Source organism: Quercus lobata, chromosome 4 (genome assembly GCF_001633185.2).
Source record: "Quercus lobata isolate SW786 chromosome 4, ValleyOak3.0 Primary Assembly, whole genome shotgun sequence".
NCBI lineage: Eukaryota > Viridiplantae > Streptophyta > Magnoliopsida > Fagales > Fagaceae > Quercus > Quercus lobata.
Window position 1 is genome coordinate 35,181,855 of NC_044907.1, and position 20,540 is coordinate 35,202,394.

General features: G+C 35.9%; 2 protein-coding genes across 8 annotated transcripts in view; one reads left to right on the top strand and one right to left on the bottom strand.

Annotated features, from left to right (window-relative positions):
- Positions 1 to 20,319, bottom strand: part of LOC115986612 — a 92,759-nt gene extending 72,440 nt beyond the window's left edge. Inside the window, exons 1-5 of one of the 5 annotated variants that reach the window (XM_031109814.1) lie at positions 19,262 to 20,319; positions 19,002 to 19,054; positions 17,732 to 17,876; positions 17,238 to 17,331; positions 14,477 to 16,087 (exon numbers count right to left, since the gene is read on the bottom strand). In XM_031109814.1, coding sequence (XP_030965674.1) covers positions 15,849 to 16,087; positions 17,238 to 17,331; positions 17,732 to 17,876; positions 19,002 to 19,054; positions 19,262 to 20,209 — 1,479 coding nt within the window. In that variant the 5' untranslated portion in view covers positions 20,210 to 20,319 and the 3' untranslated portion in view covers positions 14,477 to 15,848. Of the gene's footprint in view, positions 1 to 14,476; positions 16,088 to 17,237; positions 17,332 to 17,731; positions 17,877 to 19,001; positions 19,083 to 19,193 lie in introns of those variants that run through there. The other 4 variants (XM_031109811.1, XM_031109812.1, XM_031109810.1 and 1 more) reach the window with 4 other exon arrangements.
- Positions 11,883 to 14,209, top strand: LOC115986616 (nuclear pore complex protein NUP62-like). Of its 3 annotated transcripts, XM_031109820.1 has the most exons (5): positions 11,883 to 12,128; positions 12,322 to 12,409; positions 12,500 to 12,598; positions 13,354 to 13,457; positions 14,057 to 14,207. In XM_031109820.1, the coding sequence occupies exons 1-5, from the start codon at positions 12,118 to 12,120 to the stop codon at positions 14,106 to 14,108; spliced, it is 354 nt and encodes a 117-aa protein (XP_030965680.1). In that variant the 5' UTR covers positions 11,883 to 12,117; the 3' UTR covers positions 14,109 to 14,207. The 3 variants fall into 3 exon arrangements, with proteins under 3 accessions (XP_030965680.1, XP_030965679.1, XP_030965681.1); XM_031109819.1 differs by lacking the exon at positions 11,883 to 12,128 and having other exon boundaries at positions 12,142 to 12,409; positions 14,057 to 14,209; XM_031109821.1 differs by lacking the exon at positions 11,883 to 12,128 and having other exon boundaries at positions 12,142 to 12,409; positions 13,354 to 13,408; positions 14,057 to 14,209.
- Positions 20,320 to 20,540: the final 221 nt, after the last annotated feature.

The window sequence follows — 20,540 nt, forward strand, 5'->3', positions numbered from 1 at the left end:
ATTTGTGAAAGCCCATTAAGGCATTAACACAAATAACAACAGGCTCCCCTTCTCTCCCCATCATCTCATTTCCATTTTTCTCTTTCGTTCTTTCTCATTCATTCACATTCTCCATTTCCTTAAGTCTTGGATAGATCACTTGATTTTAGTGGAATTTCTTAAGTCTTGGAACAATTGGACTTACGTTAATGGTTAAATGTGTACATAGAGGGCTCCTAGACTTCTAATTTTCTAAAAGTGAATGAACAATAGGATTAGGAAATGGTTCATAAGCAGGCTTAAAGAATATACATGTATTTGTGTAAATATTGAAAAATAGATAGGAAAACAAGTTTGTGAGCTAAACATCCTTGAAAATAAACATGTTTTAAAACACCTTGCCATGCCTATTTTGGGTACACGTTCAATTTGAATATACTTTAATGTTTTTCGGTGGGTGTTTTTCAACGGCTGAGTTTTGGGAGGGAGGGCCTATGAAGAAAATCCAAAGTGGAAGGCATTGAGAAGTGATTAGGTCATTCACAACTTGCTTGGGTTTCATTGTGTGATTGGATTTTAGTACTTACACATGGGACCATCACATGAATTTAATTAAAGCAAACTTTAAGTTCACCAATCACAAAGGGATACTTAATCATGTTGTAGATTTGGGTATCTCTAAACTTTCTCTTACTAGAAACAATGAAGAAAAATATAGATTATTCCGAGTTGGCTTTGCGTTGAGCCCAACTTTTTCTTTACAAAGTGTTTACTGTTCTGCTCTGTCGTCCTACCTTTCTCCTTGGACGTTCTATTTGGTGCTTTTATAACATGCATATTTTCTTTTGGAGAACTTGATTTAAGAATACTATATGCATGTGAAATGAGTAGATCGTGAAAGTTGGTAGGGCCACATGATTTGGTGTTTATATGAAAAACGATACCTCATCATTTGCAGAAAGACCTCTTTTTGAAGCCTTTCTCATAGAGACTTGGTAATGTCACTGGATCACATTGCTTCATAGCACTTCAAAAATTATATATTATATGCTTCATAGAACTTCAAAAAATTTTCAAATTTGTATTACATATTAATTAAAGAATTAAGCTGAGTCATCAGTCCGGCCCATATATGAGCTCTCTTATTTGTAAATTATTTCCAAATAAGCCAAATTAGCAACCAAAAATTTAATTTCAATAAGAACTTAAAGTAGTCTTCCAAATTGAATCATTAGGACTAAAAACTTTTAACAAAAGATCACCAAAATAGAGATAAGGCAGTGATATAGTTGATTTTTCTTTATTAAACTGGCATTAGAATTTAGATGCAGATTTTTCAATATTACAAAAATAGAAAACGTGCATAATCACAAAAAAGAAGCATAATTGTACTACTACTACTACAGCACTACTTCTACAAAAAATTTCACTTATAAAAAAGATTGCTAAAGAGTTGCTTTATCCTTGTTTCCTATTATTGCTGCCAGTGTTTATGGTTTCCATTACCTTTTTCCACGAGCTAGTAATGTTGCAAGATTTGTCTATCGTTTACGATGCCTTGGGCTTTATCTCAAGTTGTAAGTGGGATGGGGGTTTGTAGGTCTTAAGATCAAATCTTGCTAAGAAACAAGGAGATCAATTGTTGACAAATCTCATACTTGTTAAGGCTTTCATGAAATGCAGATTAGCTCTTTTATATATAAGATTCAGTTATTTACATGTTACTATTTTGGAATTTTTTTGAAAAGGTTAAGATGTACGTACTAATTTTTTCACATATAACCCCCCCTTCTTCCAAAAAGACTCTGCAGGCTGCAACATTTTTTTTTCGTTGTTGTGTATCTAGCTCATGTTGTAGGAAACATAATTTTCCCCAGTGCATTTATCGTAGTGCAATTCTTTGCTAGAAGTGACTGTTCTGCTTTAAATATTACTTTCCACTTGAACATTTTATAAACCCAGCATAAAGTGATGGGAGCGTAAGAAAAATCTGGATTTTCTGGATACATCCATTTTTCACATGCATTTATAATGATTCTCTATGGAATATGGAATATACAGCAAGTGCACTGACCAGCTTCAATGCCTTCAGGCCGAAGAATTTTCTTCACGTATTCAGAAAATTGCTAGCCAAGGTTCTGCCGCAGATCGCGAACTGATGGGTCCAAAGTTCTGGAAGTCCTGATATCTGGAATTGTAAACTATCTCGCTCCATGAGATAATTTTCCCTGGAAGTGGAAGTGGGCTAAAGTAGAACACTACAGTAAAGGAGGAAACTTCGTGGAACTTCACTGAACTCTCTAAAGTTAGTCACCATTACCGTCCGCTTCTCTATAACATTTTCTATTTTCTCAAAACTGTGAACTGTACAAAAAGTTTTATCTGCGACTAATCGTTTAAGGCTCTTCATCTACTCGACCTGGACATTGTGATCCGCAACCTCAAGGTCCTCTCTTTTCCTCTTATGCAATGCTCATACAAATTATTAGTGGATGTATTAGTCATAAAGTTTCTAGATTCCACTAAGCATTTATGCATGTCACATCATGATAAAATTTCTAGATTCCACTAACCATTTATGCGTGTCACATTATGATAACATCTTGATTCTGAATAGTTTGCCAAAAAGCAATATAAACAGGATTTCAATACTGGCCACCACCTTAGTGCAATGGTCACACATATACACAATGTGAGGTATTTTAGGCATTTAGCCTAATTTTGCAAACAATTTTGTTAGTCGATGGTTTTGCAAACATGTTTGTTAAGTAGTATTTTTGAGTATATGAGACTCGAGATCAATGAAGGAACTCGAGTCTCTTCTTCTTCTCTCTAGATCCGATCCTTTTTCTTTTCTTTAGATCAAGCCCAAATTGGGCATTGGAGGCCGCTTCTCTCTAGATCTGCAGATTTGATCTTTTGGTGCTTCTTTGCGGGGGTTCTCTTTCTTCTTCTCACAGACCTGAGAAGTTATTTAACAAATATGTTTGGTTTTCTTGTCAACTAACAAAATTGTTAGTAAAATCAGGCTAAATGCCAAAAAAAACTCCAAAATGTGTAAGAGGAATTATCATCAAATTTCCACTACAATCCTAATCCCAAAAAATAAAAATTTTCTTGGAACTTAATAAAGTGTAAACAAGACTTTACTAATTACCTATAATTTAATCTTTCTTCCCTTTTCTTAATGGGGGAGTTAACTACTTTCATATAGCTCTAATTAAGTTCATCCCATGTGCCGCCTTTAAAGAAACCAAAAAATGCAAAGACTAGAGTAAGGCACTCAAGAATAGCCAGTCGTGGTAGTTAGGATACAAGAAAGCGTTGGAATTGTGCTTTTGAGAGCATTGCCCACGCACAAAAACAAATAGTACAAATAAGTTGTTCTATTAATAAGAGGTTTTAGAGCTTTACAACAACCAATTGATTTTAATTTTTTTAATTTTTTTATGAGTGTAGGTGCGAGGAAATCAAAGAAAGCTCAATTAGACAATCCCATTGGAAACCAATTCTGGACTTTACGTGAGAATAGAACTCCAGACTTCGATTAAAGTTGTCACAGTTACTGTCCACAAGTTCCCTATAGTATAAAGTGTAGACCTCTCCTCCCAATTAAAATATTGCATTGTACTCAATGTATCAAAGCCAAAATAAATTCAAATATAAAGGGAAGAAGTTACCTTAAGCCTTTAAATTATTTTGGATAAAGTTTAGCTACAAAATTGATTGTACCCTAAGGTTACAACCCTACTCAATATCTTTTTATTGGAGTTGAATTTTGACAATTGCATCATTGGATTACATCTTCTTCTTATAAACTCCATACTTGCAAAATTTCTAGAAAATTAAAAATCAATAGCTATGTTATCAATAAATTGTTTAAATTGCAAGTTTTTGTAGTTTAAAATTATGCATAAAATATAAGTTTATAGATCAAATAGTAAATAATATTCGATTGACATAAAATTTAACATGTGTATTAAGAGAGTAAAGAACATGCAATTTAACGGTTAGATTTTCAAAATATGTAGTAATTTTTATTTCATTTAGTAAAGTTATAGCTTAAGACTACAACCAATTTTGTAGCTGAACTTTATTCAATTGTTTTTCGAAATCTCTTTCACACTTGCAAATGTTAGCTCACAAAAAATAAAAAATAAAATAACAAAACAAAAACTAAAGGCAAAAAGAAAAAGGAAACAAAAAGAAAAGAAAATTGAAACAAATATGATATAACTTCAGAAGGCTCTATGACTATGAGAGTTTACTTTGCATCCCGATAGGCGGGGACCTCAAGTGACATAGTCTCCTCCTCTGGTATAACTCTTCTTAAGTATGGTTTTAACCTTTGTTTATTTACTTTCAAAATCCTATCATCCCTAGGATCCTTAACTACTACAACTCCATGTTTAAACATTTCACTTATAATCAAAGGGCCATCTCACTTAGGTTTTAGCTTACTTGAGCCCAAATATACATATTTAAGGCCACCAAGCAGTGGCTTAAGCTCCAGCTGTGGTGCCTCTTCACTTGAATGCACGAGCTTTTTTACATTCTTTGGTAGCTCCTCAAAGCAAGACTTCCATCATTCATTAACTATCATCATCTGTTGTTCTTCCAAAACTTGTGAGGAATCTACCAAAGAAAAATTTTCAGATACATGAATATCACATTCTAAATCATAAAAACTAACAGAATTATTAAGAAGAGTTCAAGAAAATCAGAAAAACAATTCTTATTAAACTCTTCTTGAACCACCGCCCCAATGAGGTTCACATAAGCACAGTCATTGTCCTCATGTGGTTGTTTAGCCACATGAAATATGTTTAGCTCCAAAGTCATGGAACCAAAAGTGAGTTGCATACTTCCATTCCTACAATTAATTAAATTATTAGCTGTGGCAAGAAAAGGTCTACCCAAAATAATAGGGGTATGGACACTAGAATGTAAAACAAGTTGGTAATCTAGAACAATAAAATCAACTGGATAATAAAATTGTGCAATTTTCACCAACACATCCTCAACAATCCCCCTCGGCTCCCTTATGGAGCAATCAGCCAACTGTAAAGTTCCTGAAGTAGGTTTTAACTCACCAAGTCCAAGTTTTTGATATACACTAAAAGGGATCAATTTAACACTTACCCCAAGATCTAGCAATGCATGCTCCATGATGTAATCTCCAATATTACAAGAGATCGTAGAACAACTTGGATCTTTATACTTTGGTGGGGTCTTATGTTGGATAACTACACTTACCTGTTACGTTAGGAATGCGATCTTCTTCACATGATGCTTCTCTTGATGGTGCATAGGTCCTTAATTACCTTGGAATATTCAGACACTTGCTTGATAACATGCAATAATAAAAAATTTGTCTTGACTTGATGCAAATGCTCTAATATCTCAAATGTGGTGTCCAATTTCCTAGGTAATTTTAAGGCTTGTGGAAACGATGGAGGTATTGGGCATTGTTCAATGTCATCAAGCCCTAGTGACTCAGTTTCATCCTTCTCTTTTTCAACTAGGGTCTCATTAGATTTCTTAGTTACTAAAGCAAAACTTTTGTCAATCTCTTTTCCACTCCTCAAAATGGTCATAGCTTTTACTTCCTCATGTTTATCCTTAGAGCCAATTTTTAGATTTTGATTGATGAGATTGGGTTGAGTTTGGGAAGGAAGTTTCCCTCTCTTTGTCCCACTCAATGAATTTGTAAGCCTAGTTATATGACTCTTTGTCTCTCTTACCTCTTCATTTAGCCTAGTGAGCATGGATTCAAACTTTTGATTTTTCTCACTTTGCCTTTGAATGAAAGTATTAAGGGCATCTTCCAAGGAAGGTCTAGAAGATGATGATGCATGTGGTGAATTAAAATTCTTTGGAGCAGGAGGATTCAACTAATTGTCATTCTTATAACTCAAATACAGATGGTTTCATATATTTGGATTATAATTGTTAGAATATGAAGAATTATTTGGCCAGTATGAATTAAATGCATGTACTTGTTCTTCGAGCACATATAAGAATGATGAAAGTGATGCACATTCATTTGTGGCATGGTTTATCTCATAACAGATTTTACACACCTCCATTGGGTCCTCTCTAAAGGTAGCACTAACACTCTTACTTCCTTTCATTTTGAGTGCCTCTATTTCTTTAGTTAACATGTTGATTTTGGCACTCATGTTATCATCTTCCCTCAACTTGAAAACACTTCCACTAGAAGTGGTAGTGTTAGTTCTGGTCCTATTAGTGGAGTCCATAGGGTTAGGTCCAGTCCATGTGTTAGAGTTTTCAACTATCTCATCAAGATAATCCATTGCATCTTCGAGTTCTTTTTGTAAAAGGTCCCCTCCGCATGAGAGTTGAACAAACTGCTGGTCCCTAGATGTAAGTCCTTCATAAAAATAGCTAACCAACCTCCAATCTTCATACTCATGAGTTGGGTAGAAATTGAAAAGATCTTTGTACCTCTCCCAAGCTTGGTATAAGGTCTCATTTTCTCCTTGGGCAAAACTAACTATCCTTCTTTTTTCTTGTTGGACTTTGTGTGGAGAGAAATGTTTTTTAAAAAACCCTTGAGCCATCTCCCCCTAATTACCTATAAACCTAGGTTTCAAGGTGTAACATTTCTTGCCTTAATCCTTACGAGAAAAGGGAAGAAATGTAACTTAGTAGTCTCAAAAACATTTTGTGCATAGAAACTACTAATTACCTCTTCAAAAGCTCTAACATGGACATAAGGATTTTCATTTTCTTGTCCCTTAAAGTTAGGAAGTATTGCTAATAAACCTTGTTTCACTTCAAAATGTGGTGCATTAGGTGGAAACATGATGCATGAAGGAATAGAATTTTGCGTGGGATGCAATAGTTAATATATAGGTCTTCTTTCTCATCATGATTATTACATGTTTCATCACCCATGATTGATGAAGAAGGTGAAGGTGAAGGTGAAGGTGTGCCAAAAAGATTACCAAAGTAAGTTTCAAAAATTTCTAATCTGCCTATCTTGTTTCTAACCCAAATGCTCATGCAACAATGAATGCACAATCAAATAAAATAAAATTAAAAAAAAAATAAGGGAAAAATGGAACGAAGCTACCAATAGAAGAATTTCCACTAGTTATGCTTTGCTCCAAAAAGATTGCCTTTGAATATGCAGCAGCTCCCTGGAAAACAGCGCCAAAACTACTTGTTCACTCTTCTAAGTTCTGGAGATCGTATCAATATAATTCTCAAAGTATTAAGGTCGAACCACAAGGAGCGGGGTAAATTCAAAGACAATGTAATTAAAAAAAAAAAAAAAAAAACTTTTTGTGAAGATGAAGAATAATTTTTGCCTTGTAATTGTAAACAAGAATAACAATGATAACTTATTTAAGTCAATAATGTAAATACTAGAGCATCGGGGTGTTTCCCTATATCGATATGAAATTCTTTGTATTCAAAGGAAATATATATTTCATAATTAATTGTTCTTATACAATTAAATACTTATGATTTAGTTGAACTAAGACAATTCAAAAACGCATGATAACCTACATTAATAATGTGATTAGAACAGTTTTTAGAAAAATCTATTCACTTTAAAACCTGATTTCTATTTGAAACTATTATAAATTCATCTAAACAATAAGAAAAATATGATTGAACTTATTGAAAGCATGGAAGAACTAATACATTAAAAGAAATCTAATTAAACAATCAAATATGTTGTTGTCTATAATCTTAGAAAGAATCACATTGAATATTCATACCGTATACAAAAAACATAACCCCTAGCCCTAGCAAACAGTTTAGGCTGCCAATAAAGAAAGGTGTGGGTTCCTTCTTTGGGTGGTTCCCAAGTCCAGTAATGATAGGGGATCCTGGGCATCCAAGGATGGATGGTTGATTGTTGGTTGGATTGGGCTTGGCTCACCGCGACTTTATTGGGCCATTTTACGAATCAATCTGTGCACAAGACATATATCCCACAACACAAATATACATAGATATATGCATTATTGGTTAAATGAGAGATTAAGGAATAGCAAATGAAATGCAAAGCAAATAAAGTGACAAAGATCCTCCAAAGAGAGTGGTATTATATTATATTATATTGAGTGTTCAAGTGAATTAGGTCTTGCTTTACTAGGATGTTCCACAAGGCTCAATAAAGTTCAAAAATTATAGACTTGAATAGCTCCACTTGGGATTTCAAGACTAGTGAAGTTTTAATCCCTTTGAATCCAAGTGAGTCCTCGAGTGTTTACTCCAAAACCCCTTGCAATGCCTCACTCTTCCCACTATATCTCTAGTAGAAGCTCAATGCTCTCTTCTAGTATTGTTGTGTCTTGAGTGTTTATGTCTAAATGCCCTCTCTTTGCTTTGGTTCATCCCTTTTATAGTGCTGCTTAAAGATTTTTCAAATCAATAGTCCATTCTTTTTATGTGTCCTGGGTACCAAAACCTACTGTTCTATCTAGAGCCTTGGTGGCTGGTCTTTTCCCCTTTTTTCTTCTTATTTCTCTCTTGAGTACTGAAAGCCAAAAGACCACCTACTGACTTTCTTCTTCCAGGAGATCATTTCTGAGTAAATCCAGATTCTTCTCTAAGGTCAAAACTCATTCTTCTTCCAAAGCCTTAAAAGGGACACCTTAGAGTTCTGAGACCTTGACATTGACTTCTCACAGTTTATTCTTTTCCTAAAAATGGGGCAAATTCCATATTGCTAATGGTGTAGTTGAAAAGGCTCCTGACCACCTTTACCCTTGTTTTACCCTTTCTGCCTTTCCCGAGGTCCCTAGGTTCCTTCAACAGGTGTTGACCCCGAAATCATCAAATGTCTCTATCATTATCTTTTGGATCCCAGGAAATCGATGTTGACAGGACCTCCTTCTTCTTTCGTGCTTCTTTAAAATTAGCATGTCATATCTTGTGCTATCCACATCCTGTTTAGCATCTTCCAGCTCTCCTCAAGGACCTGCACTCTTAAGCTGGCATATCCCGTGTAGCTTGGGCCCAGATCCTATTCGTTCCTTATTCTTCCTTTGTTATTGGACTTCCTTGGGTATCATGACTTCTTCATGTTGTTGGGCCAAATCTCCTTCCTCCCTCCTTTTTCTATAGCCCAAGACTTATCTTCCTCTTCCCGTAGGCCGGGTTCCCCTTTTTCATCTTTTAAGGGCCAAACTTTCTTCTTCTTATATATATATATATATATATATATTTTTTTTTTTTTTTTTTCCATGGGCTGCCCTTTCTCATTCCTATGGGCCTAGCTCCTTTTCACATTTTGGCCTCAACAAAAGGAAAATACAAGGTTTTCTTTGCAAAATTCGTTCTCCACAACCTCCCTTCCAAAACCCTAACATAAAAGTGTCCAAAGAAAAATAAAACTTTTACTATTTAATTTTCGTCCAGATTTTCAGCAGCAATTTGTGAATTAATTTCGGCCTTCAAAAATTGTGAATTTCGAAAAACTCAAAACTGAAAAGTTGTAGATGTTTAAGTGATGGTTTTAGCTCATCTAGCCTTGAGTCAATTGGATTTTTTAGGAGAGATATATGCCCAAGATACTAATTAGTGCTCAAATATGATTTTTCCTTTTCAGATTTTGCCTCTTTGATTTCTTTTCTTATTTGAAGCTTCCAAATATGGTAAATGACCCAAACACTCCAGCTACACCTACTTAGACATTTAAGCTTTGTCCTTTAGCTTATCTTTAATTCTAGTTTGGCCTCCATTCTCTCACAAACTCTTGTAAACTCATTTTTTTACATGATTTTTTGAAAATAGAAAATTACACACAATGAATGACATCTTATTCAAAAAATTATGTAAAGATAAATAATAGGGACTAATGCAAATCAGGGCTTAATTATAGAAATTAAGCATAGTAATAAAGAGATAACGCCTACATAAATATATAACAAGTATATATTTTATGGTGTTATCACCCCCCCCCCAACTTAAATCTTGCTAGTCCCTAGCAATCCACAAAGCACCCATGTACTATATTCTAAGACCTTCATGGGGCTCTTAAACTTAGGAGTAAGAAAAATATGTGTTTCATGAAAATTAAGGGGTGTTGTACTAGTATTTAAAAAATCAAGAACACAGTTAACTACGCTATCCCCAACAACTGGCCAAAAATGCTGATAAAATAGAGGGGGTATACATCCGATTTTCTTAACCTCTGCAACAGCAAAATCTCTGGTGAGCATGAGATTCATCTACAGGGTCGCACTTGGTTGTATGGCATTAAGAAACTCCAGACTGATAACAGGTTGAGATGTGGCAAAGAGTTTTTGATAGTAACCTGTGATGATTTTTGCTATCTTGTCCTCATTCTCATGCCATGTATTAGTCTCGTCCATGACACCCAGAATAGTGTCACGTTGCTTACGATTTGAGGCCTTATCATGAAAAAATCTTGTATTTTTGTCACTCTCTTTTAACCAATTTCCAGAGTGTTAGACATCCCCATTGATCTTGCCTCCAAAGCTTGAAGTAATTCTTATGCCTTTGCTAGTTTTTTTTTCCTATATGGTTGAACTCTTGCATATTCCATCTGGATAGAACTTCTCCACATCTATCCATACAAAGTGTAAAATTATTCGCCACGCCTATAAGCTCGCCTTCAACCCAAGTTTCCTTCACAATATCCCCACATTTTTCATCTTTAAGCCACATGGACTCAAATCTAAATAGCTTTTTAGATCTCCTACGTTTAACCCTCTTATTTATTCTCAACATCAAACAACAATGATCAGAATCTGAGGAAGCCAAATGATAAAGTCTAGCACTAGGGAATAGATTTAGCCACTCTATTGTTGCAAAACCACGATCAATTCTTTCCCTTATCCAACCCTAGTCATTTCAATACATACTCCATGTAAACCAAGAGACCATGTAACCAATGTTCTTCAATCCGCAAGAATTGATACAGCATTGGAAGTTATCGATCTGCCTAGAAGCCCTATCCAACCCACCTTGCTTCTTTGTAACACGGAGGACCTCATTGAAGTCTCCCACACGCAACCAATGGAGATTACTTGTTGTAGCAAGTTGGGATAGATGTGCCCATGACTCTGGCCTCCCATGGGTATTAGGATTTCCATGGAATCCTTTCAAACACCACTTCCTAGCAGAACCTCCAAAATAAATGATGGCATCGATATGCCGGCGAGAAAAAGTTTGTACATCCACTTTGACATTGGGTTTACAAAGCAGAACAAGACCACCACTCTTCCCCTCACTTGGAACTATCATGTCTTGAGTCAATCCTAAAGAGTTTTTGATATTGAACATCCGTTTCATGGCCTTCAAAGGAAGTTTGGTTTCCATAAGAAAAACCAAACTGGGAGCATAAGCTTGCACTATCTTCTTTAGTGCGTTGACTATGCGGGGGTTTCCAAGTCCCCGACAATTCTAACTTAATGTATTCATTGTTCTTGATGGGGTTGCTTAACAACCTCCATTGATCCAAATTGATCCTCGAAAACCTTCCCCAAGGACACTGCATCATCTAACTTCAACTTCTTCTCAAGCACTATTACTACCACCTTAGAGTTCTCAAATTAACCCAATTTCCTTTTAGGATCTTCATGATGATCTCCCATCACCACTTCCTTAGAAACTGTTTTTTTTATTTATTTATTTTTTTTTTTTTAAGTCTTTTCCAAGTCCCCTTAGAGCCCTTACTAACATTTTTACCTTTGGAAGATTTGCGGGGTTTTTTCGTACAATGCCCTCTGTTGAGTTTGAGACCTGACTTATTTCATCACCCGGGCCTAAAACAAAAGCAGAAGAGGCCAGATTCTCCTCAGTTAGAGGCCCATCCAGAGTTGGCCCATATTGTGGAGTGATTTCAGCCCCATCAAACATGGATTCAAAAGCATTTGAACGTGGAGATAGGGAATCAGAAATCCCCTCCACAGTTGAACATTCTTCGATACTTTCCATTCTAGGGCCTTATCAATATCCCTTACCTGAGCCTCAAAATCTACGGGAACGGTTGAATTTTTTTGAATTGAAGGGAACTCCGGATTTTGTAGGACATGCAAATCATATGGTGCACTATTTCCGGAAAACTTGGGATGTTGGTTACTCGTCTGCTTTACCATAGCCACCGTTTTTGGTTACTCATGAAAATTAATGGATGCAATGTAAGTACTAAGTTTGTTGATTGTTTATAATTAGGTTGGATTCAGGTTGATGGTTTGTGGTTATATGTCTGCAGAAGCATATTTTTCAGTAAAAAATTTCTGGATTCTGGTTGTGTATATATTGCTATCTCTCTGTCCGTCCCCATTCTAATATATCAATGTCATTTTATGTTTTTTTGGGTGTGGAATACAGGTATGAACAGTCTGAATTTATAGAGAAGGAATTAGAGCAGATGACAGAACAGATCAAATCAATTATTCAGACCCCAAATGCCAACCAGGTAAATACTTTTGAGTTCAATGTTTTCACTCCTTAACAAGTATTTTTTTTTCAGTTCAATGATTGATACCTACCATACCATTTCATTTAGGGAGGAGAACTTGAGGCAGTTGATGGGATGACACCTTTAGATGTAGTTGTCCGGATTTTAAACAATCAACCAAGTTCTTTAATGTGGATTGATGAGAAGGTTAGTATCCTATGTTGTATTAATCTATGGCAATAGCTGCACTTGTTAGTCTTGATTAGTAATTATTATGTGTAGAAATGAAAAAAATTGCACTTAAAAAAGATTGCTAAAGAGTTGCTTTATCCTTGTTTCCTATTATTGCTGCAAGTGTTTATGGTTTCCATTACCTTGTTCCACGAGCTAGTAATGTTGGAAGATTTGTCTATCGTTTACAAAACCTTGGGCTTTAGCTCAAGTTGTAAGTGGGATGGGGGTTGGTAGGTCTTAAGATCAAATCTTGCTAAGAAACAAGGAGATCAATTGTTGACAAATCTCAATACCTGTTAAGGCTTTCATGCAATGTAGATTAGCTCTTTTATATATAAAATTCAGTTATTATTTACATGTACTATTTTGGAATTTTTTTGAAAAGGTTAAGATGTACGTACTAATTTTTTCACATATAACCCCTTCTTCCAAAAAGACCCTGCAAGCTGCAACATTGTTTTTTCTTTGTTGTGTATCTAGCTCATGTTGTAGGAAACATAATATTCCCCAGCGCATTTATGGTAGTACTCATGCAATTCTTTCTGCTAGGACTGACTGTTCTACTTTAAATATTACTTTTCACATGAACATTTTATAAACCCCAGCATAAAGTGATGGGAAAGTAAGAAAAATCAGGAATTGCTGGATACATCCATTTTTCACATGCATTTATAATTATTCTCTATGGAATATATTGCAAGTGCACTGACCATATTCAATGCCTTCAGGCTGAAGAATTTTCTTCACGTATTCAGAAAGTTGCCAGCCAAGGTTCTGCTGCAGGTCACGAACTGATGGATCCAAAGTTCTGGAAATCCTTATATCTGGAATTGTAAACTAAAAAAAAAAAAAAAAAAAAAAAAATCTTTTCGGAATCAGCTTGTACTGAGTCAAGATTAGTAAATGAATGCAGAGGAAAAGATTTCGTTGCACCAGTGTTTTTTAGGCATTAAATGCATTTGTAATGTCTATTGATGTTTTTCCTTTGTAGGAATAGATATTTTCTTTAATAACATTTTGAGAATCTCTAGCAGTGAAAGATGTGATTATGCTTGCATCCGTCCTTAAGTAGCTGGGTGCCATGGGCTCATTAGGGTTGTTTTTTTCTTTAACTTACATTATATTAATATGTTAGAAACGCTCAAGCTCAATAGATTTTAGGTCTATTGAGCTACACAATTGGACTTGCTTTAATGGTTAAATGAGTACATAGAAGGCTCCTAGTTTTCTAAAAGTGAATGAACAGTAGGATAAGAAATGGTTCATAAGCAGGCTTAGAGAATATAAATGTATTTGTGTAAATATTGATAAATCGATTGGAAAACAAGTTTGTGCGCTAAACATCCTTGAAAATAAACATGTTTTAAAACACCTTGCCATGCCTATTTTGGGTACACGTTCAATTTGAATATACTTAATGTTTTTTGGTAGGTGTTTTTCAACAGCTGAGTTTGGGGAGGGAGGGCCTATGAAGAAAATCTGAAGCGGAAGGCATTGTGAAGTGATAAGGTCATTCACAACTTGCTTGGGTGTTATTGTGTGATTGGGTTTTAGGACTTACATATGGGACCATCACATGAATTTAATTAAAGCAAACTTTAAGTTCACCAATCACAATGTGATACTTAATCACGTTGTAGATTTGGGTATATCTAGACTTTCTCTTACTATAAACAATGAAGAAAATTAAAGATATTTCCGAGTTGGCATTGCGTTGAGCCCAACTTTTTCTTTACAAAGTGTTTACTGTTCTGTTTTGTCGTCCTACCTTACTCCTTTTTTTTTTTGAGAAACCAGCCAGAAAGGCTATATTAATTAAAAGAAGAAAAATCCGACAAATAACAGTTATACAAATCCGGAGGAACAGATTCCATCCAAACCAATAAAGGATTAAACAACCTAGCTCTCTTAGCCAAGACATCTGCTAAAGCATTACCTTGTCTACACACATGAGAGAAAGAAAAACTTTGAAAAGAGCGAGAAAACAATAAAATGTCATGAATAATATGACCACACGATGAATGTAATAAAAGTCTATTACTAATAGCATGAATGGATGACTCCAAATCACCCTCAAAAACATGATGAAGACCAAGGTCACGAGCAAAAAGAACTGCACGCCTAGCTGCCAAAGTTTCGAGAGTAAAATCAGAATCTGGAATAGGAATCTGCTCTGCCAAAGCTGCAACTACTTCCCCATGTTCATTCCGAACAGCGACTCCAATACCTGCTGCCCTTAAATCGTCAAAGATCGCCCCATCAAAATTCACCTTCAACAAACCCGCATCAGGAGGCTTCCACCGAGGTCTCTGTGCACGAACCTGCTTGCTGGGACAATGCCGAACCTGTTGAAACTCCTGCAGATGATGCCGTGCAACTCCAGCAATTTTGTTTAACGGCCAGACCCCCTCTCCCACACGCAGCTTATTCCGACGACTCCAAATACTCCAGCATGTCATTGCAAATACTTCAGCATTCAACGAGGAACAAAACACCAACTCAAGCAGGTCCCGATACGAGCTTACTCCTTGAACGTTCTATTTGGTGCTTTTATAACATGCATATTTTTCTTTTGGTGCACTTAAGATTTAAGAATACTAGATGCATGTGAAATGAGTAGATCGTGAAAGTTGGTAGGGCCACATGATTTGGTGTTTATATGAAAAACGATACCTCATCATGTGCAGAAAGACCTTTTTTGAAGCCTTCTCATAGAGACTTGGTAATGTCAAGATAATTAGTTTTTTATATAGAGAGGTAATGACAATATATTATTGCTTGGACCTGAGAATAGGAAAGCAACTCATTCATGTGAGTGGAAAAACATAGATGAATTTAGAAAAAGCAAACCCAGCACTTGGTCCTCTGCGTCTTTCAGATGCAGGGTTCACAAGCTGAGATGCATATATGTAGCCTTGTTCAATTGGTGTTGGATACTGCAGGCTGAAGTTGATTTGCTAACAGATAATGTTATGGGTGAAGTTAACTTGGCAAACGTGGTCGATAATATCCGTTATAGGAGACTGGAAGTATGTGAGTTTTCCTTCAAGACCTTCAGGATTTTATTTATGAAACAAATGTAGGAGTTCAAATATTTGGAAACATAACCGTTTTGCAACATATAGAATACAGGGGGGAAAATGCTGAAATTTAATAGGTAATCATCAACTAATGGTGCCCCACTGTTGATCAAATAATGAGGTTTATTCTTGCATTCTTCTGCTTATGCCATGGTGATTCGAGCAGGTAGGGCTTGAGCCACAGCCTCAATCAGGAGGTTCACAAAAGAGAGAGGTGATGATGATCTAATTTTTTGCTCCATCTGCTGAAATAGCCCCTTCACTAGAGACAGAAATTTCTTAATGAGCTCAAATTTTGCTTTTTCTCCATCCCAAATCCACATCAATGTACCTGTAGCCAAGCCTGGTTCTTCATTAGAAATTAGTGTCCTTACATAATTAACTACATGGATAAAATGAGAATAAGTTAGTTATAGAAATGAGAAAGAAATTATAGGAATATTCATGTTATTGGTTAAGTGATCAAGTCTCACATAGGATAATACTGACTAGAGTAACAAGTGGTAATAAAATTTTGTTGGATTAAACCCTCTAGGGTAAGCTTTTGAGTTAAGGTGTTGTTCCAACATGTTATCAAGCCCTCAAAAAAAGACCCTAAGATGTTAATCTCAACTTCCACAAATCCAAAATCATAATAGCAAGAAAGATTTCTATTTTATCCAAACCCGCATTAAAAAAGAAAAAATAAAAAACCACTGATTTCACTAAAAAGCACTTCTAAAAACCACTGCCAAAGTCTTGAACAACACACACACACACATGCATACACAAGTAAAATCCTAAGATCCAATGCTCCGAGTTTTGTTGAGGCCTTTCATAAGGGCTTCTTCTTCAATTCATACATTGACCAAGCCTTGAACAATAATTTTCACACTCTTAAATTTTATAGCAGCAAGGGCACAACTGTTTTGTCTCTTTTGTGGTGTCAAATAACCACAACCATGTTTCTTCCCATGCATAGTTCTATTCCATTCACCTGTTGGGTGTTTTCATGCTACAAGTCTAGTCCAAAGTTGCATTTTTATTAACATATATGATAACACCACCACCAACACATAATATCCAAAGGCCATTTAATGGTTGAGATAGTTGGTTCTAGAGAAATGAAACTCCCATGAGAGTGAAAATCACATGCAGAGTTTCTCTAGAAATGAGAGGAGATAGGGATCAAATGGCCTGAATACTTGGGGCCTTTTTATACACCTTTTTACCCAATCGGAGAGTTGTAACTTTAGGAACAAACACAACCCTCTGTAGAGTCATATCCATTCACTAGAGAAACTAATTGCATTGGAAGTTATCACCACTCTACTTCTCTAGGAGACAAATTAAGTAGGAAATTTTATATGAGGGAATGCCACCACTGTTGTGGTGTGATTACCCCCTCCAATACCAACAGAGATGCATCTAGGCATAAGACAGCCAGTATTTTCCAATTGAAAGAGTCGCTTGGCCAAATAAATAAAAGAAAAGAATTTATTTCTTGTGCATCTATTAACACAAACCAAATATGTGATGAGAATAGTGAAAACCTGCGTAGGGTGTCCATTGAAACTCTCGAACTAACTCGTTCCTCAAAATCGCATCCCAAACAGCTTTATCAGATGCTAGAGAAGCCACTAGACTCTGCATTCAAGTTAGATTCCTTAAAGAGACATACATTAGCAGGAAAAGATTCCTACTGTCTGTCCAGAGAAAAGAAAAACAAAACATACCAATTTTAAGTATTTGAAACCCATTATTTGATTTATATATGGTTTTTTGAATTGGAAAAGAAATTTGCATAGCCGAAATGATATTGTCCTTACATTTGAAACAAGTAAGAGTCTAAAGATAATATAAAAAAAACATAGATCCAAACAAAACGTCGGCAAAGAAGAGGAGGGGGAAGAATAGGAACAAGGCGTTTGGAACTTTAGTAAAGTACAATCACTTCTGAAGGACTCATCTTTGAGCCAATCATGTCAGAAATGCTTTTGGTAAAACAATTTTCAAATTCTAAGATTATCAAAAGGGAGAATTGGACCTTGAGATCTGTTAGCGGCAATCGAAATGCATCACAAAGCCATCTGTATCCCTGAGATAGCAATAGTTTTGGATCAAAACAATCCAATTTCTGCTTAAGCCATTTGATCAACTCTGACGCAGAGAAGGATTTCCCAAGCATATAACTGTTTATGAATGCAATCTGATCAGAAAAATTGTAGTCCAAGCTAAGGGTAGTCTATTTTTTACAGAATGTATATTGAGACAGTGTAAAGGATTTATACAAGTAATAAAAGCCAATTATCCTTACAATGACCATGGTATTGTTTTAAAACTTATCCAAGATAAGTTAAACTTGAGAAATAGAAGTTGGTGCTAGAACATAAATGACCTTATCAACTACTGGAATCATTCAAAGTGACATCATGGACACAAATTTTTCCAGCAGAAAATTCAATTTTTTAGAATGCTTCTTTCTGAAGTTCTATCTTGAACAATAAACCATGGTTTTAACTTCTAATAGGAAAGTTGCCCAGATCAGTCTTAATAAAGTTACATGATACTGCTTAAGAATGGAGATATCCTAATTTGGTATGTGGGATCTTGAGCACAGATAACCTAATTTCACAATGTAGCAGACCTGGACAGCAGCTAAAAGCTGCAGAAAGATCCAAAATGAAAGTGTATTATTAGGTAAAAATTATATATTATATGCTTCATAGCACTTCAAATATTTTTCCAATTTGTATTACATACTAATTAAAGAATTAAGCTGAGTCATCAGTCCTGCCCATATATATATATATATATATATTATTTTTAGAGAGTTTTAACCTATGACATCCGCTCCTAATGATAGCTTTTTATCATCAGACCAAGACACCTATCAGTTTTTGGTGTAGGCGGGGATTGAACCCCAAATTTCTTATATAACTGTCAGAAGTTTTACCAGTTGAGCTAACTGAAACTCACAGTCCTGCCCATATATGAGCTCTCTTATTTTGCAAACTTTTTTTTTTTTTTTTTTTGACGTCAAAGATAGAAATTTTGCAAACTATTTCCAAATAAGCCAAATTAGCAACCTAAAAATTTAATTTCAATAAGAACTTAAAGTAGTCTTCCAAATTGAATCATTAGGACCAAAAACTTTTAACAAAAGCATCACCAAAATATAGATAAGGCAGTGATATAGTTGATTTTTTATTTATTAAACTGGCATTAGAATTTAGATGCAGATTTTTCAATGTTAAAATAGAAAACATGCATAATCACAAAAAAAGAAGCATAATTGTACTACTACTTCTACTCACTTTTGGAGGGCAGGAATTGCGTTAAGTTCCAGGCATTCAACAACCTCCATAATCTCCGGAATTCCTTCCTCAATTATTGTCCTTGAATGATAGGAGCAATAGAATTTAGATGCAAATTTTTCAATATTACAAAAATAGAAAACATGCATAGTCACAAAAAAGAAGCATAATTGTACTACTACTTATACTTACTTTTGGAGGGCACAAATTGCATTACTATCCCAATATTGCTCCTCATTAAGTTCCCTGCATTCCACAACCTCCGGAATTCCTTCCTCAATTATTGTCCTTGAATGTCCGTGACCCGAACTAAAATTCTGCTGGGGTCCTGTTTCTGCACCGTCGATGTCGAGAAAAGTGGAGACGGCGGAGTCGAGGTGGAAGTTGTGGCTCTCTAAGAAGAAGAGTGCTTCTTCTCTGGTGTCTTCGTTGTTGGTGTTGGGGTTTCCATCTCGGTGAGATTGTGCCAGTACTAGAGAGTCGCTGGTCTGTGGTGGGACATCCTCCGTCGCTCGCAGCCATTCGCCGTAAGGACTCTCCTCCCACACCTTCAGCTTCGTGAACTCGCATGCTTTTGCCTCATGACCAAGGAGGCCACAATGGAAGCACAGACCAGATAGCCGTTCGTACTTGAAAGCCACCCAAACCTTATCACCTTCCGGACTCAGTACTGCGGCTCCCCCGCGTATCGGCTTGTCTAAGGGCACCTCCACTCTGACCCGGAGAAACCTTGCCTCGCCCGACGCAATGGCTTTACAATCTACCTCAATGACTCTACCAATTCCTTGTCCAATATCTATCCCTGCTTCCTTGTATATCAGATCGAAGGGTAGTCCCCACACTTGCACCCACATCGGAACAGTTTGGAAGTTAACCGAAAAGGCCGTCATTCCTTTCTCCCACCTTCGCAGTAATAGGATATGATTATCGAAACTCCAAGGACCGTTGTTAATAACCCACTTCAATTGGTTTTCCATCGAGAATTTAAACCGAAACAGTCCGTCCCCAACATCTGTAATTTTTAGATCGTTCCCCTCCATCTTCCATACAGAGCGTAGATGGTTTTCCGCAGCTCTAAAGTTGATGAGTTCGGTCGTGTGAAACCTTCCTAGCAAACTGAGGGACCACTCTTCTATAGTTTTCTCACGATGCTTCGACCGAACCATGATCACCTCATCTTCCTCCGCTGTCAAACTAACCGAGTCCATGCTGACAAAACAATAATCTGAAAAGGATAGGGTACCTACACTTAAGGTCGACCCAGATTTCTCCTAGAACTCGACAGTTGAGTAGGAGGAAAGAAAAAAAAAAAAAAGAAGAAAGGACTCACCCTGTGTGAGAAAGAACGACACCTAGCAAACTTTATAATCGTGACAATAATTGAGACAACTTTCCAGTTTGTCACAATAATAGTAAAATTTAATAAAGTTTTCCATTTTATAAAACATGTTCATAAAAATAAAATGAGAAATAATATGTCCAAAAATATTTTCACAACAAATTATAAGTGGCATGTTGTTACTGGTTGTTATTGTTGAG

Coding starts and splice junctions, on each gene's coding strand:
- LOC115986616 (XM_031109819.1), top strand. CDS start 12,287: ATGTCATTTTATGTTTTTTTGGGTGTGGAATACAGGTATGAACAGTCT. Junction 12,410..12,499: donor AGACCCCAAATGCCAACCAG/GTAAATACTTTT, acceptor CATTTCATTTAG/GGAGGAGAACTTGAGGCAGT. Junction 12,599..13,353: donor TAATGTGGATTGATGAGAAG/GTTAGTATCCTA, acceptor CAATGCCTTCAG/GCTGAAGAATTTTCTTCACG.